The following is a 14,785-nucleotide window of genomic DNA, read 5'->3' on the forward strand; positions in this document are numbered from 1 at the left end:
TATTTTATTCACTTATTCATAATTTTGGTAAAGAGGTTTCACTGCCCATATAGTATACAGTAACTTTAATTTAAGAATTTATTGAAATGATGATATTCAATGTTTCTTTTTATTTTACATTTTAACAGAAAACACACATATTAAAGATGACTAGTGCTAGACACAGAGTTTAGGGTTACAATTAGGGTTAAGTCTAAGGGTTAGAATTATTAGGGGTTATGTTTTTTTTATATTGAATTGGCATGGGGTTATGGTTATAGGGGATGCTAAGTGTGAGGGTTGAGGCAAGATTAGTATTGGCTTCTGAAGTTTGGCCCAAGGTGAGGACATGGGATAGTTGTTATATTATATGACTGACAAAGTAGTTTGTATTTCCTTTATTCAATTGATGATATTTCAGGTGTTCTTCTATTTTAAATGAAAAATCTGATATTTAAGAGAATGCCTTGGGGTAGAATTGGGTTTTCGAGTTCAAATGAGGGCTTGGATAGGGTTAAGATTAGGAAATTGGTAAGTTTTCGGGCTGAGGCAAGATCAGCATTGAGTCCAAGCACTTTAGTACTAGGAAAAGATTAGTACAAGGTTGAGTCTTTGATTTTGGACAACCCAAATTCTCTATTGCCCTATATATTGTTCAGCTAAATACCTTTTCAAAAGAAATAACTTAAAGCACATTCCTTTGCACTTTGCTTATTGACTTGATGGTATTTTAGCTGTTTTCCATTTTAAATGAAAAACATTTTTGAGAAGATTTAGATGTAAACAGATTGAATTTGATATAATAATGATATTATACACACCAATACAATTATTTAAGTAAAAAATAAATAACCTACACTATGGGACATTAAGACAATAGAAATGTTAGATGCCAGAGATTTAAGGGCAATTTTGGCTGATTTTGAGATACTATGATATTTAGTAGTTAATAGTAGTGGTAGTTTCAGAAAATATACAATCAGTGAGAACTTTATTGGGTATTTATTAGACTTATTTTGCAGACTTTATTCTGCTGCTGTCACCTATCCAATTAGAGGTTTAAAGTGTTGTTTGTTCAGAGATCTTCTTCTGCATACCATTGTTGTAATACATGTTTATTTGCATTACTGTCACCTTTGACCAGTCTGGCCCTTCTCCTCTGACCTCTCTCATAAACAAGGCATTTTTGCCTACAGAACTGCTGCTCACTGGATGTTTTCTGTTTTTTACACCATTGTCTGCAAACTCTAGACCATGTTGTGCAAGAAAATCCCAGGAGATTAACAGTTTCTGAGATACTCAATCCACCCTGTCCGGCACCAACATTCATTCCATGGTCAAAGTCACTTAGATCACATTTTTTCCCCCGTTCTGATGGTTGACATTAACATTAACTGAAGCACCTGACCTGTATCTGCATGATTTTATGCATTGCACTGCTGCCACACAATAGGCTAATTAGATAATTGCATGTATAAGCAGGTGTCCAGATGTTCCTAAAAGTGCTCAGTGAGTGTATGAAGCAATGAATAAAACAAATTTAAGTACATAATTCAGATGTTTTTTTGACCGGCCATGTCAAGTATACCAAGCACACACAAATAAAAACTTTAACGGTCATTTTCTAAATGACATATTTCCTATATATCAAATATTCCAGTAAAATACTGATGACACTAGGTGGCAGTACAATCATCTGAACCCATTTTAAACAGCAATGTGGAGCTCAGTTAAAAATAAAAATAACTGTCTCCATAAGCAATATTACATTCATATGACACATTAACAAAACAGAATGAAGGCTCTCTGATTTGAAGGAAGTGAATGAGAGGGATGGTGTTACAGGGTGATTTCTGGGCGTACACGCATTCAGTCAACCTCGTACAGCCCTTTACAGATTATCTTGCAGAAGATGTATAGCGGATTAAGATTATATGTTCCTGCATGGAATAAGCACGCATTGGCTGAAAAGAAACTTACGTTTCCTGAGTGAACTTAACATTTCAAATGAAATGACCTTACTGCACTCCAAGGGACACACAACTGCATCCCTCCCACCTGTGAAATCCAAGCAAAACAACTTCTATCACTCACAAGTAGTCTACTGTGGGCCTTATGCACATTTTACCAGCATATTGCTATTAAACCCATTTGCATTGATTTCATTTCAATTTTAAATTAAACTCTCTCCTACAAGTTGATGTTTCTTTAATGAATTGCTTGAAATGTATGTGGTGACTCAGTGGTAATTTCATTTTGGCCCATGGACTGCTTAATTAGAAATATATGTTCAGCTGTAAAGGTAATTTTCGCACAATTAGCATAAAACTGGGCTCAGTTGAAATATGTTCAGTCCACTCAGTTTTCGTAAATGGCAAACATTTGAGAGAACATAAACATATTTGCAAATAAAGTGCATCTGTTTAAACAATATGCTACATTTCAGGGTATTACTATGTAATATGTACCTGAAAATAACATAGCATTTACAATTAGGATGTGTATTTTTTGAAGATAGTCTCATATACTCAGTGATGAGTTTATTAGATACACCTGATCACTTAAATACTAACCTGCTCCTAAAAAAGTGAATCACGTGGATGGAACTCAATACATGAAGCAGCCATGGCGAAGAGGTTTGGTTGTCCATCCATCCATCCATCCATCCATTATTTTAACCCGCTTATCCTGAACAGGGTCACTGGAGCCTATCCCAGCACACTTTGGGCAAAGGGCAGGAATACACCCTGGACAGGTCACCAGTCCATCGCAGGGCACACACACCATTCACTCACACACTCATACCCACAGGCAATTTAGACTCTCCAGTCAGCCTAACCTGCATGTCTTTGGACTGTGGGAGGAAACCGGAGTACCCAGAGGAAACCCATGCAAACACAGGGAGAACATGCAAACTCCGCACAGAGAGGCCCCGGCCGACGGGGATTCAACCCAGGACCTCCTTGCTGTGAGGCGGCAGTGCTACCCATCCGTGCCCCCTAGGTTTGGTTGTGGTTTGACTAAACACTAGAATGGACAAGGTGCCTGATCTAAGTGACTTTGCCTGTGGAATGATCGTTGGTGCCAAACAAGGCAGTTCCAGCATCTCAGAAACAGCTGCTGTCTTTCACACAAGACAGTCTCTAGAGTTTACAGAGAATGGCGCATCCATTGCTGAAATGCACCTTGTTAACAGAAGTGGTCAGAGGAATGGACAGACTCGTTCAAACTAACCGAAAGGCCACACGCTCACAAATAAAAACATCTGTGCAGAAGGGTGTCTCTGAACAAAAAGTGCATTACACCTCGAAGCAGATGGGCAACAGCAGCAAACCACACAGGGTTTCTCTCCTGTCAGCTAAGAACAGGAAGAAGAGGGTACAGTGAACACACAATCAACAAAATGTAACAATTAAAGATTGGAAAAAGCTCCTCTAATGAATATCCATTTCTGCTGTGACATGCAGATGCTAGAGATAAAATTTGGCGGAAACCTTGTGCCAATGGTGCAGACTGCTGGTGGTGGTGTAATGGTGTGAGCAAGGTTTTCTTGACACACACTGGGCCCCTTAATACCATGTGACCATCATTTGAATGCCAAAGCATACCTAAGCATTGTTGAATGGATTTTAAATAGATACTTCCAGCAGGAAAATGCACCATGTCACAGATCATGCACCTTCTCAAGGCCCTTAACCCTGCATTGCTCCAGGGGAGGATTGTCTCCTGCTTAGTCTAATCAACTGTACGTCGCTCTGGATAAGAGCGTCTGCCAAATGCCAATAATGTAATGTAATGTGTAACTAATAAAGTCATCACTAAGGGTAAACATTCTTTTTTTCCAATATACAATGCTACAAGATAATTTGTCATAAAGTTCACTTTAAAAAGTCCAACAAAAACACAGGAAAGAGACAGCAGAGAAGTAAGAGTCTGTGGTGGAGATGGCTAGGCACTGGGGAGTAAGACCTGGGGAAAATCCGCCAGCGTTCCCTCATAGGGTGGAGTGTCTCCATGTCCTTTAAGGCGTTATAGGCAGCAGACGTGAAGTTGCTGTCCCCGGTGGTGAGGAGGTCAAACACGCAGGAGTGGAAATAGATGTCCTTGACCTCCAGCCGTGCCTGGCATGCCCCCACGGCTGCCTCCAGGGTGAAGTCGTGATGCAGGGCAGCCACGAGGCCCTGGCTGGCCCTGGGGTGCAGCTGCCGATACTGGTGCTGGGGGCCGGCCCAGCGTGGCCCCAGGTCCGGCAGGGGGAGGTGCCCATCCCGGTCGATGCGTTCAGCCTGGGGGCAGCCGTTCACGCAGAGCTGCAGGTCCTGGCTGTCATCGAAGGCCATGGCCACGTCCCGGGGGACGCGTGCTGCCAGCGTCAGGTAGTGCCCCAGCTGACGCACAATCACCGTGGTCCCGATGTAACCGGCCTGGATCTCCACGTGCCGCCCCGCTGCCTCCTCCACGATCCAGAGGCTGCGGCCGCCGCTGCCGCCCCCGCTCACCGTGCCGTCCGTAAACGCCGCGGGCAGGTCGCCTGCCACGGCCTGGTACACCTTCTGCTCTGTGCAGTCCTGCTGCGCTTTGAATATCACCGTGACCTGGGAAAAGCAAAGAATAACGGACTAGCTCTGTGTGTTTTACAACTGCTGTACACATGGTGCTCAAGGAAGTGGGGGACTCTCTTCACAAATATTTGGCAAACCTTACCAAATTGATATTTGTTATGGGTTACTGAACAGCTGCAGATTTTCTCCAAGACGGCAGATGAAAAATGAACCTTAAGCTGATAAATGGTGTTTTCGTAAATAAATGTTTTCTCTTACTTAGGGATCCAAGCAGCAAAGCTTATTACTTTTTATTTTTCTGTAATAAACATATTTGGATCTCAGATACTGTATTGTATAGAGATACCAAATTAGTAGATGGCTTGGAAATATCACTCACTACTCAGTCACAAACTGAACATATGGTGGTGCTATGACCAACTTTTACATTTTGTCCTGGATCTCACAAACCCTAAAGCCTAGAAACATGCAAACATCCAACAAATGCTCTATTTTTCTCATTCTGTGTATTTTTTATCATAAAACTGGCATCATTTGGCCGAGAAAAATGTGGCATTTTTACAATCACTAAAAAGGGCTGAATAAGATTTTAGCGTGAATAACAATTTCTACAATATATTGTTTTCCATCATTTCAAACATTTAATTCCATGGCTAAAATAAACTCCACCAAGAACAGTAGACCGTGGTTCACAAAACACAGGATAAAAACCCAGGCTGGGAATGACTCACCTTAATGGTCGCTGTGGCATGGGAACCTGGGACAAGAGGAATGTTTGTTACCTGCACTGACAGATAGTTGTTGTCAATGAGGGGCCACGCACCCTCAACCTTACAGGTCTGAAAGTCATCCTTAAATGTCCTAAGGTGAGGATCCCCAAAGAGGCCACAGAAGAGGTTGCTGAGGTGAGAGTTCTCACTTGCCCCCAGGCCTTGCTGCCGGCCATGGTAGTCACAGGGCCCGGCGGGGGCCTGCAGTTGGGTGGGGGAGGTCGGGCCGTCCTTGGAGCAGTTCCGCTGGGTCATGAGGTCGCTGATTCCCAGCATGGCCGAGTGGAACACCAGGTTACCACGGCAGCTCTTGGAGGTGTGCCGGGTACAAGCAGAGTAGGTCCGCAGCGCTGTGCAGAACTCCGTTTCAAAGCCATACAGGGAAGGGTTCAGGTGGGAAGTGAGGGAGACAAAATTTGTGGTGCACTTCTGAATGTGGCACTGAGAGTGTTGTGCTTGGCAATCCCCTGGGAAGCAGAAAAAAAATCCATTCCATAAGTAATACTACCATAGTGCAAAACCGTGGTTCTCTGTTCAAGGAAACAAACAGTGTGAACATCTTTAAAATATTATACACAAACAAACAACCCTCAGTTGTTTTGCCAAAACGAATGATCCGCAGTCTACCCAATCAGGAACTGACTATGGGACTAAGACTCCATTGTTCTTGTAAATCCCATTGGCCATCTATATGACCTACAGTACCTATATACTGTATTATAACAGACCGTTTTCGGTAGTTAGCAGGGTTTGTTGAATCCCATGTGGCACAGTCGATGCAAGACAGAGATCAGACTTTTTGTCTGAGGTTTGTTCAGTTCAGGAATGTTTTTAATGCTGATAGCACAGTAATCAATGTTCTGCGTATGTCCTGACATTTGGTGATGCAAGACATTAACAAATTCGCAGCTCTGTTTAAATTTACCTTTGTAATAAATCATCATATGAATCTGAATTTCTGATGAATGATTAGCTTAGCTATAGGGTCACTGACCACACAATACACACATACTTTGTATGTTTGAACGTAACAGACTCCCACAAATAGAACTAGAATGACATTTCATTGCTTAAATACAGGCATTAAACAGCTCATAAAAAATTTATTTTCATGATTAGCTAGATAATTATCAATAGACAGAGGAAGACTCAAACAGATATTGTTCTTTTTTGATGAGGATGAGCAGGATATTAATTTCACACAGTCAAGGTTTGTAGAACAATAAGACATCTTGCCTGCAACGCAGCTGTTAAAATGTACTCCCTTAGAAAGCACCAGGCTCCCTGACCTCTCTGCCCTCCCTGCCCTGGCCAAATTCCACATCTTGAAATTTCACTCTGGCATACTGACTGGGCCCCTTTAGAACTGAGGGAGAGGGTGCTCAAAGGACTGCTCTGTTCAGAACCAACAACTTTATTGCATTAAGGATGAACTGTGTTCTCTGACCAGACCACTTCTATTTCTGAAGCAGGAACCACGTTAATCAGGCAGCAGAGAAAGGGGAAAAATGCTTTTTACACTGAGTATAATTGTATTACCCTCAAGTGCATATTTATGTTTTAAATGGTGTTTTCCCCATGTCCAGCTTTGATTAAACTGGTTTTAACTGGTATTCCTTCACAGAAAATGTGACAACTGTAGTTTGTTTGCCTGCAATCTGTAAGGGAAGAATCACTAGTTCTAAGAGATGTACAGTACAATGCTACATTAACAGTGTAAAAATGGCAGCAAGATTACTGAGGACAAGGAAAATTCTGATGCGCATGTCCAAAAAACAAACAAACACACATTTAATTGCACTAACCAGTATTTTGTTTGTTATTTCTTAAACAAAGCCTGTTCTCCTAATTTTAGAATTGGACATAAATATGAGCACCTTCTGAAACTACTGACAAACTACTGACTAACACAGTTCAGTGTGAAATCAACACCAATAGAGTAAATCCTGAGAGAGTACACGTGATCCCTGCTGGACTCAAACAAACACCGTTTGTGACCAAGATGTTTGTGTAGAGTAGATTTAACAGTGAACATTTTACTGTGTACGGACACAAACACAAATTATAGCTTCAGAGGCCACATCACCACAAAAGTCTAAATAATTTCAGGTAATAATAATTTCTGTAAACTCAATTGTGTTCACAATGTAGGTTTCATGGACAGCATTTTCTGTCTGCATTGAGTTTAGTTTCGCACAACTGCTTCCAACAAAATACTTTTTAAATCCACGGTAAGTATAATCCTAGGCATGCCAATGCATAATGGTTATGCACCAAAACTGAGATTCACACTTACACTCTGAACAACATATGTATTTGGTCTTGTGGATAATACAAATCTCACTAGTATTGCCTTCTCCACAGTTACACAAAAATGCATTCATAAGGAAACCTGTACATAAAAACGTTCACTGCCTTAAGTGCAAATTTCCGGCTAACATAAGAATTAGATTGCAATAATGTTTCACAGACAAAAAACCTTCTCTATTATGACACTTGTGCGTTGAATATTTGCTGGGTAATAGCATTGGATTAATAGAATACCCAGAACATAACAGAATAGAACAGAAAAGCAATGGTGCCAAAATAATTAGCCTGTTCACGCGCCAGAGGCGACGTTTAAAACGGTAGGCTACCAACCGAATAATCATTATACAGTATGATGCGCCACAGTATTTGCAAGTAAAATTACGGTCTTTAAATTCTTAACACCCTTTAAACATTTTTTTTTGTTACGTTTGGACAAGTATATTGGAAATTGGACAATGTATTGTGCCAAATTCAGACAGAAGACCCACCGTAATGTACACATAATATCCGGAGTAAATACACAATTTATTTCAGAAAAGTAACACAAGGAAGTAATCACATTGGAATCGTGCATTACCAATATTTTGGGAGATATTATTCAGCACTAAAAGTATGTAAAATGAAACAATCTGAAGAAAGTTTAGTTCTGTTCAGGAAAATTGCATCATATACAAATATATACAACCACCGCAGAGATTTTTCTGTTTTACTTCGATGTAGAGTTAAGGCAATTTTGAAGTTTTTATGAAACGTGAAAACGTGCCAAAAAAGCACAAACGTCTACAAATATATCCTTACCTATTTCTGCCCAGGATGACAAAGCAAGGAGCACCGAGAGCGACAGTAGACAAATTGATGATGCGTGGATGAGGCAATCAGCCCCCGAATAGTAAAATCCACTTTTCCCCATAACCATCCATCCAGGTCTCTGTAGTGATGCACTCGGGTGCTCAACTGAAGAAACAGAGGCGGATTTGCGCCAATATCGGGAAACTGGGCCTCTGTATGTAGTCCTAGCACCACCTTGACCACACAATAACATCAACAATACTACAGTAAAGTCAATCGAGGTAACACACGTGTACAACTACGACTGCAAAGGTGCAGGGCAGATTCCACCTAGTAACCCTCACGTGTGTACAACTACACGGGGTTTACGTCATCTTCAGGTGATGGTTACAGTAGCTAGCTACATCTTCATTCCTTCGATCTCTGCCTCTTTGACATTAGACACGCACAACACATAACTCACACACAAACAGGAAAATCAGTTCGAAGTGATCAACTGCGAATTCAACCAAACCCTTGACCGGAACACCCGCCCACATCTACACTCTAGCACCGCCCCCGCCCATACAGCCCACCGAAAGCCCAAGCGACAGAAACGCTTTATATTTGCCCACATTAGGGAAAATATGTAGGCTAATTACCACTCCAATCTATTTTAGTATCGTGCACAAGGTGTAAACGAAAACAAGTAACATGTATTGCATGCCGATGATTTAATTGGCTTATCCTTGAAATAGCCCATGCATTTTTAATTGGAGGCAGAATAGTTTACATCAGTGTTAGTTTCCCGTAAACTTAAACATAGATGAGCAGAAGTACAGTACACTCACAGCAATTATTTAGTGTAATGCTGTTTGTGTATTTACTTACCTATGTATTACCTTGAATTAGAGACAGTGAGTTGTATGATGAAAGGTACATTTTGAGACATTTTCACTCAGTTATTCTGAGTGATCGGCTTTGCCTATGATGAAACATTTCTATGCTGATGGGAGTAGTCTCTTCCAGGATGACAATAACCATATCCATGAATGATTTTATGAGTATGAAAATGATGTGAACCATATGCTGTGGCCTTCAGGTCACCAGATCTCAACTCAACTGAACACCTATCCAAGATTTTGCACCGACATGCTCTTGGATCTTGAGCAGTTCCTTTTGGCCTCCATACTTTGCTCTTGCCATCACTCTTAAATCTTGGTCTCTTCTATCCACAAGAGCCTTTTCCAGAACTCTGCAGACTCTTTTAGGTACTTGGTCCTGGTCTTCCTGGGCCTACCAGGACCTTTCTGATTACTTAGTTCACCAGTGCTCTCTTTCTTCTTAATGATGCTCCAAAAAGTGTATTGAGTGAACACACAGACATGCACTCACTGAGCACTTTATTGTACACCTACTTATTCATGTGATTATCTCATCAGCCAATCGTGTGCAGTAGTGTACTGCATACAATCATGCAGAGACGGGTCAGGAGCTTCAGTTAATGTTCACATCAACCATCAGAATGGGGAAGAAATGTTATCTATGTGACTTTGACCATGGAATGATTATTAATACCAGACAGTGTGGTTTGAGTATCTCAGAAACTGCGGATCTCTTGGGATTGTCACGCACAACAGTGTCTAGAGCTTACTCTGAATGGTGCAAAAAACATCCAGTGAGCAGCAGTTCTACGGGAGAATTTCCCTGTTAATGAGAGAGGTCTGAGGAGAATAACCACACTGGTCAAAGCTGACAGGAAGGTGACAGTAATGCAAATAAACAGACATTACAACAGTGGTATGCAGAAGAGCTTCTCTGAACATACAACACATCAAACCTCAAAGTGGATAAGCTACAGAAACAGAAAACTTAATAAGTAAAAAAAAAAGAAAGAAAGTGCATTATAGTGTATTATATATCTGTATATTATATTGATAAATATACATGTATTGTCTTTTCACAGACACTGTGTTCTCCCTTCACCTAAATGGCCATGCTTTGTAACCACCCACTGTATCACAAAACCTCATGTCAGCTGTCAGCCTGCACGATCCGTAACCTATCCATTAAAAGCAAAGCCAAGGAAGATAATATCTGTAATACTTGTCAATGGTGGATGGAGTCTGATCGTCTGCTGTTATGCGGCAGTGGATAAACTGAGGTAAGGAGATATTTGGACCTGTCAGTGCAGAAAAGTGTAAATCTAGGGAAGAGGTTTGTGAAATGAGTGAAATATCATCTCTTGAAAAGGGAAATAATCGAGCTGCATATTATTTTCTAATGACAGAGATATTGTCTGATGGGAAAGTAAGTTGCCAATGGTTTACTATATATGGTATTTTAAGGAGTATGACTTGATTTATGTATGACATCTAAACAGTCTATTTAAACGTATTGTCATACAGATAACTAAAATGTATGTTTCAACACTCAAAGAGTAAATATTTAATATTATTCGTTTTGGGTTGACATTGCACAAAGATTAACTTTTGTAGAAAGCATCACAAATTCTGACCAGATTAGTTGGAACTTGCTTGATTAATAGCAAATTTATTCAAGCTTTTTATAAGAAAATTAGTTGCAAGAAATGAGTAAAAAAAGAGCATTGGATTGAGGAGCTGGGAAATCTGTTGGGATGGCAGCTTCCAGAACAGCCCAGAAGGGCAGTGTGAATGAAATGAGAACTCTCAACCTTAAAACACTGCCACTGCCATATTAATGCTAATGTGATATCAAAATATGAGGTATTGGTTCTAATAATACATTCAAATTGACATTATGTTGAATTTGAATGGGAGTCCAGAGATGAGGCTCATGGTACCTGAGCGTAGTTTATTAAAAGTTTTTATAGACATGGCAACGTGTGTTTACACTGAAAGTGTGGCTTCGGATGTACTGTATATTATTTGCTCTATGGCCTTTCATTTTAATTTATATTCTATCTGACTGGGTTTCAAAGCTGTGCTATATCAATTCTTTCAAAAGAAGGTATTCCTGATAGGAGTCGAATGCAACAATAATGTGTGTTGTAAACACTCAAATGTGACCGTGATTGTGCCATATCAAAATCAAAATGGGTTAATCAAATCATCTCAATGATCTCCCCTCATTTTAATCATTAGATGTAGTCCAGCTCCTTGGAATCCACTTCCAAAACACTGCATAGTGTTAGAAGTGAATATAAAGATAAACCCACAATGGCAAGAACTCACATTGGATTAAAAGTATGTAATTACACTTCAGTTAATGACTGAGAAGACTACAAATCGACATAATATGATGCGCACTTTGTGCAGCTATCAGCATGCACACGTATCTTTTTACAAGTACAAATTTAATCCCTTTCTTTGGAAAGAAATACCCATTTAATTTCATTGCTGGCACCATAAATTCAAAAAACATTGATGTTATTTCAGAGCAGAAATGCTTCTGGACACAAGAGGAGCTCTGTGGGTGAGATAAGTGCTATTTAATAGGTTGTGAATTCCATACTGGCGTCATATACTGCAGTGCCCTTTTGGTGAGGATTTTTATGTGTGAAATGGGGCAGGATCAGACTGCCCTGGGGTCTGATTAACATATTGTGTAACTTATCCTTTCACCACAACATTCTGAACAATGTCAATGGCTGAGCAGCAAAATGGAAGTAAATGTGTTGTAATTAATATATATGCGCAGCTGATCATAAGTAATAGACATAGTTATAGATCTGACTATTAAATGGAAATAACCATTTGCAGTCATTCACACATTCTGAAATTTGCTTGGGTAGTGTAGAGAGTTAGCAGCAAGACACATTTTTAACCTTTAAGCCAGGGTTGCCCAACCCTACTCCTGGAGATCTACCACCACCTTACAGGTTTTCATTTCAACCATAATTTGGCACATCTGATTCTACTCAGCGAGATCTCTAAATGTTGAATAAGGTGTGCTTTGTTAGGGCTGGAGTGAAAACCTTCAGGTCAGTACCATCGATCTCCAGGAACAGGGATGGGCAGCCCTTAGCTCTGTATGCATAAAAAAAAACATCAGTCTGACTAGGTAAAAAGATATATTCATAAATATACTTCACAGTAAATACAGTAGGCTCAATGATGATTGGCAATATGATAAATATGCACAAAATAAAGCATAAGCAGTGTGCTTTATTAATGCTTCAATGGAATCAACCAAAGTCTTTTTCATTTTTCAAATCAAAAAAATATTTCCCCAAAAACAGTCTCTATATTGGCACCCCTGGTTTAATACACTGTGAAAACACACCCCTGGCAAAGATAACAGCCATGAGTATTGCATTTGTGATAAGGCAAGAGAGCACATTAGAATTTTTGACCATTACTCCATTACAGAATCATTGATATGCTTGGGACAGAAACCAGATGCTTCAATGTGTCTCCATGCAGAGCACAGGGACTCCCACCCTGGTCATAGCGAATTCTAACTAGTTTGATTCTGTTGTTAATTACGCCTATATTATTTTCTGCATGGCTCACCAGTGACATCTTGTGGAAAAATGTCTCTGTCAATCATTAAAGGGCAATGTCACCCTAGATCTAACTTTTTCAGCTGCAAAACTGTTTGCATTCCTTCTTCATTGTGAAACATTTTAATATATGCCATTATTTCAACTTTTATGAAATAATATCATTTTGGCTTAAATGGGTCGAAAAGTGTATTCTGCTGCATATACATTTTGAAAAATGTGATCTGCAGTGCACTCGCCTGAATGGTGACATTTATAAACAAATTTGTCAGTTTGATTTAAAGGCTTGTTTTCAAAGTCAGCGAGCCAGCTATTACAGATCAATAAGAAACGGAACACTGTCAGCGCCTGATTGGTTAGAGAATACTTTATGCAAATGAGATGGACATCTATAACTGGCAAACATTAATCTATTTAATTGTTACTTATAATTTTGAATTGCTACCGTTGTAATATTCCATAAAATGGAATTGACATTGTATTCCAAGTAAGTTTATTTCACAACACAAATTCAGCTTTCCAGACATTTGCACAACAACACAAATACGTATACAGCATTTATACAGCCTTTAAAAAATATCCTGACTGACATAAAAATTATTGGTTATATTATCGGGATGTTCTGGGTCAGAATGTTTATTCTCTCTGTGTAAAAAGTTAACCTTTCAGACATGCCTTAAATGGGTTATAAACACTCTATGGGCCAGTTACTCAGACGTACAGTAGATTAAGTTTAGTCCTGTACTAAATTGAGTTTTTATTCTCAGACTAGGCTTAATCCGTGTCTGTGAATTTCTTATTAATTTTTTTTTTGGAAACCCATAAAACAAATTTACAATAAGCCAATCATAATAAATGCCTAATATTTCCCAAACTGTAAAAATATGAAACTATACAGAATATTGCTGCTGTATTATGCCCACCTGAAAGGGTTGTCTGCCCACCCTGGAGAGACTGTGTAGAAGTCTCCTGCAGACCAGCTATCTGTACCACGGGCTGAAGGGAAGTTTACAAATGTGCATTATCCTGCGGCAAAGCGACGGACAATCGCAAATGAAGTATTAAGTAACCAAAAAGTGCAAACCTCCCTCAAACCAAAGTGCAAACCTCCCCCCAACTAAAGTGCAAACCTCCCCCAAACCAAACTGCAAACCTCCCCCAAACCATTCTCCAATTATTTTGGGTCTATGGGACTATGTATAAAAGGATTGTCTTTTCTACAAGGTTCACCCAATATGGATGTAAAAATCCTCAGATTTTAGCTGAAAGTCTGCACTTTATTTGTTTCATTTCAACTGGTTGCTTTCTGGAGTACAACACGTGAAAACAACACAAAATGTGTCACTGTCCAAATACTCACAGACTGCACTGTATTTATTGTTTCATTTCAAATTCAATGTACTGGAATACACAGCCAAAACAGCCAAACATTGTGTCATTGTCAAAATATTTATGGACTGCACTGTACATAAAGCTGCCACAGCACATTTGACTATGATCTGAATCCATTCCCCTTAATGAAGATTATTTTACCTTGACTTCCAGCAGAGAAAGAATCTATTGGAACCAGCACAGTATTTACCAGTGATTCTCACCATTAACCAGAGCCCACAGAATTATTATTTTTATTGTAAAGTATTGTTATTTCTGTGGTGATCAGTTCCCTGGTCTACAATCATTTCCACGAGTGCAGTCATACAAATACATTTAATTGATCAAAAGATTACAAAATAGCAAACCCAGTGGGTCCAGGGTCAATATCAATGAGCAACTTTGGCAAATGAAATGAAGCAGCTACAAACTAAATTAAAGGTTTCCATAAAGGTATTTTTCTGCTCTGTCCTTAGTATTGAATTTTTAACTTGTTACTCTACTCCAGCACCTCCCAGTGGAAAATATTTAACATGGTT

General features: G+C 39.6%; 1 protein-coding gene across 1 annotated transcript; it reads right to left on the reverse strand.

Moving 5' to 3' along the window:
• Window positions 1-2,731: 2,731 nt before the first annotated feature.
• Window positions 2,732-8,934, reverse strand: LOC133142442 (repulsive guidance molecule B-like). The gene is made up of 3 exons (XM_061263662.1): window positions 8,420-8,934; window positions 5,273-5,778; window positions 2,732-4,574 (listed from the first exon to the last, which is right to left on the reverse strand). The coding sequence occupies exons 1-3, from the start codon at window positions 8,661-8,663 to the stop codon at window positions 3,858-3,860; spliced, it is 1,467 nt and encodes a 488-aa protein (XP_061119646.1). The 5' UTR covers window positions 8,664-8,934; the 3' UTR covers window positions 2,732-3,857.
• Between the last annotated feature and the right edge of the window lie 5,851 nt (window positions 8,935-14,785).

Source organism: Conger conger, chromosome 12 (genome assembly GCF_963514075.1).
Source record: "Conger conger chromosome 12, fConCon1.1, whole genome shotgun sequence".
NCBI lineage: Eukaryota > Metazoa > Chordata > Actinopteri > Anguilliformes > Congridae > Conger > Conger conger.